General features: G+C 38.3%; 1 protein-coding gene across 1 annotated transcript in view; it reads right to left on the reverse strand.

Annotated features, from left to right (window-relative positions):
- Window positions 1-103: 103 nt before the first annotated feature.
- The window catches only part of LOC119586078, a gene marked incomplete at its 5' end in the record, with an annotated part of 5,409 nt that continues 4,971 nt past the window's right edge, over window positions 104-541 (reverse strand). Inside the window, 1 exon segment of the mRNA XM_037934779.1 lies at window positions 104-501. Coding sequence (XP_037790707.1) covers window positions 367-501 — 135 coding nt within the window. The 3' untranslated portion in view covers window positions 104-366.

Raw genomic sequence — 541 nt, forward strand, 5'->3', positions numbered from 1 at the left:
CTTTTTTGTTATCATTTGAATGTAACTAACACATCAACCGCTAATGGAAGTAAACTTTAATTTTGTTTTTTTGCAATCTATATTTAGAATAAAATGAGTTACATGTAAAAATAAATATTATTCATTTCTAAAGACGACATGAAAGGGAAATTAAAATGCTGTGAATGAAGTAAAATGTTAAAAAAAAACAGACCCTTTCGTGTGCACAGAGAAAGGGAATACCTGACGAACAGCATTTACATTATAAACACTGGGCGTCGAAGACATTTATACTGGGAAAATTATGTTAAAGAGTATCCAAAAAAAAAAGTTCGACTGGAAAATATCACATAAAATGGGAACAACGTGACGTTTCATAATCGCGGTTTACAATTCATCACGGGAGGGCAGCTTGCCACAGCGATACTGGTTACAGGAGGCGCTTCTCAGTACAGCGTCTCTCAAGGCAGCGAGGAGGTGGGCGTGTTCTGGCGGCACGTACACGCCCGCCAGCTGTACCACCTAGGATGAGGAAAAGAGGTTGGTTTCCATTAGTAGTTAT

This window comes from Penaeus monodon, chromosome 20 (genome assembly GCF_015228065.2).
Source record: "Penaeus monodon isolate SGIC_2016 chromosome 20, NSTDA_Pmon_1, whole genome shotgun sequence".
NCBI lineage: Eukaryota > Metazoa > Arthropoda > Malacostraca > Decapoda > Penaeidae > Penaeus > Penaeus monodon.